General features: G+C 29.7%; 1 protein-coding gene across 1 annotated transcript; it reads right to left on the reverse strand.

The window, feature by feature from the left end:
* Positions 1-1,427: 1,427 nt before the first annotated feature.
* On the reverse strand, positions 1,428-2,439 carry LOC108833458 (uncharacterized). Its single transcript, XM_018606875.2, has 2 exons — positions 2,239-2,439; positions 1,428-1,732 (listed from the first exon to the last, which is right to left on the reverse strand). The coding sequence occupies exons 1-2, from the start codon at positions 2,341-2,343 to the stop codon at positions 1,646-1,648; spliced, it is 192 nt and encodes a 63-aa protein (XP_018462377.1). The 5' UTR covers positions 2,344-2,439; the 3' UTR covers positions 1,428-1,645.
* Between the last annotated feature and the right edge of the window lie 241 nt (positions 2,440-2,680).

Genomic DNA, 2,680 nt, shown 5'->3' on the forward strand with positions numbered 1-2,680 from the left:
AGTGTTTGTTTATAAATATTTCATCTGTTTCATAATAAATTTTATTTTAACTTTTTCTTATGACATAAAATGTGTCATTTGAAAATTAAATGTAAATTATACTTATTTTCAAGTAAAAAATAAATGAAAATTTTATTGATTTTATAAATAATTTTATTTATTTTAATAATAGTTGTAAAAAATATGTAACTAATAACAATTTACATATATTTCAACAATTTTCAAGTGTAATTAATAACAAATTAAATATTTATCTCAAATAATAATTGTTAGAAAAATATAATTAATAACATTTTACATATATTTCAACTAATTTTTAATATGTACGAAAAATGTCAAATTGACATTTATTTAGAAACCTAGAGATTATAGTATTTTGCTTTAAATGAACTCTACATAAATTATATGCGCAGTAACACATGCATCAAAGGAAATCGTACAGTCACTTCCACGTTTTTTCTATCTTTTCATATTTCTTGCCACTCGCCTTTTTGCAATCTTCTTTGAGAAATTGTATTTTTCATATTTAATGATTCATTTCGAATATCTCTAGTCAATAGATTGATAATAGCTTGTCCTTAAGATATTGAAACATTTTAATATTTAAAAATCAATATTGTTAATATTTGTTTCGATCTATGAAAATTTTAAAAATTAAAAATCTATTATAAATAATAATATTTAATTACAATCTTTTAAAAATTACATACTTCAAAATTTAACATCTAAATATTTAATTTAGTGAATAAAAATATCATAAACTTATATAAAAATGTGAAATTATATAATTTTTATAACAGATGTGATGGAATATCTGTTACTAAAAATATTAATATTTATGATTTATTTATTTCTGACGTATATTAAATTTCAATATTTATTTTAATTCATAAAATTGAATATATCTGTATTTTTCTGGTCAAATAGAAATAAAAATTTATTAGATCAAATTTTACTAATACTTTGTCCATCCCAAATTGAAAGTGAACCAACTACGGAGTAAGCCACATGTTTACTCTGGTAAATTTGATTCCAACCATCTGTTATGGGGTTACATACTATCCCAACTAATTCCGTTACGTTTCAACATATTATAATTTAGGAGTACAAGTAAACTTTTAAAAGGAATTTATGGGGGTGAGATGACACCGCTTCTGAAGAGGTAGTTCCACCACTCGATGGAACGATCAAGAAGAAGAAATACTACAAAATCGAAACCTGAAAGAAAAAAAAACTCTTCCTGTTCAACTTCTTTATTCCAGTTGAAACTTGACTGATATGTTCTACTTAGTTAGCCGACAAAAAAAAACAGTTAGCCGACACGAACCAGAAACTGGATCTGACATCTGTAACCTCCTTAGACTTGTGCAAGAACACAGAATCCATGGTACAAGGTTAATGAAGACGCAAGTAGAGCAAGATACTGATACTTGTTCACAAGTATTTCATTAGTTGAGAAAGAACAACAAAGACGAAATTATTCATGATCACCCCCACATTCAAAAGCATATATGGTACTCTCGTTTTATGCAAACTCCATTTTAGTCCATAACCGGTGAAAAAAACAAATGTCAGGAGAGAGAAGTGAATTGATATAGTTGATTAAAGAAACCCAAAAACATGACAAGAGAAGAAGAAAAGATGATCAGGCAAGAGGATCCTCCTCTCTAGCTTTCCGCAGCAGCTCTGCTCTAACTCGTTTCACCTCCGCTTCCTTCTCCATTCTTTCTTGCTGCAACATAAACACATTTTCATTATTGTTAACAGATCACTTATCACTACTTTGTCAACTGCAAAAATCAGTGAGAGCTTAGCTCCTAAACAAGCCGCAATCACCAATCTCAATGAGCTGTTTTAGTATACCCTCCTCATCACTACTTAATCAATTGATATCCCATAACTTTCACACAGCAATTAGAGTAAATAAACCAAGCACAAGTTAAGATTAGCTTCTATTCATTACATTTTTTTCTGTTATTCATTACATGTTACATGATGAACTGTAAAAGTCTAATCTGTTGTCGGAAGAAGATATTTTATGTTTCGCTATAAACTAACATTCCATAATCATAATAATGTCTTTATCATCGACAGATTACACACGAATCTGAAGATGATTAAAATCAAATTGGACAGCCTAGGGGTTTGACCTATATCCCAAATGATTCCATTTCGATGAGATTCATACAGTTGACAGCAAAAAAATAAAGGTTTGAAATTTAAGGAGGAGAAAGAAACCTTCTCGTCTTGATGAAGAGCGATCCAGACGTGAACTTTGTCCATGGATTGCCAGAAGGCGAAAGCAGCCAATGTCATCCCAAAGTATGTCAACACCTTCACCATTTTTTTTTATCTTCTCCTCTTCGTCGTGTAAGCTCCTCCCTTCCGCTGCGTTTTTTTGTTTTGTGTTCTCGGCGTCGATTGAGAAGAAGATTCGCAGATCGAGCCCTGAGATTTTGTAGAATGGATGGATGGTGTTTACGGGGTCGGCATCTAGTGCGGAGAGGTACACCTAATTACTGTGTTACCATCGTAGATTGGATCTTCTTAGTCCCAGAAAATGCCACGTGTCTCTAAGATCAGATAGATTTATCATTTAATTTCCTTTTATGACATTTATTAAATAACAAATAATAAAAAGTAAAAATTATTATTTTATTTATTTCGAAAAAATATTCAT

Source organism: Raphanus sativus, unplaced genomic scaffold (assembly GCF_000801105.2).
Source record: "Raphanus sativus cultivar WK10039 unplaced genomic scaffold, ASM80110v3 Scaffold5797, whole genome shotgun sequence".
Classification (NCBI taxonomy): domain Eukaryota; kingdom Viridiplantae; phylum Streptophyta; class Magnoliopsida; order Brassicales; family Brassicaceae; genus Raphanus; species Raphanus sativus.

Bases quoted from the DNA above. Each gene is read 5' to 3' on its own strand.
- LOC108833458 (XM_018606875.2), bottom strand. From the start codon at position 2,343: ATGGTGAAGGTGTTGACATACTTTGGGATGACATTGGCTGCTTTCGCC. The intron at 1,733-2,238 runs GTTTCTTTCTCC...TTTATGTTGCAG, and splicing joins CTCTTCATCAAGACGAGAAG to CAAGAAAGAATGGAGAAGGA.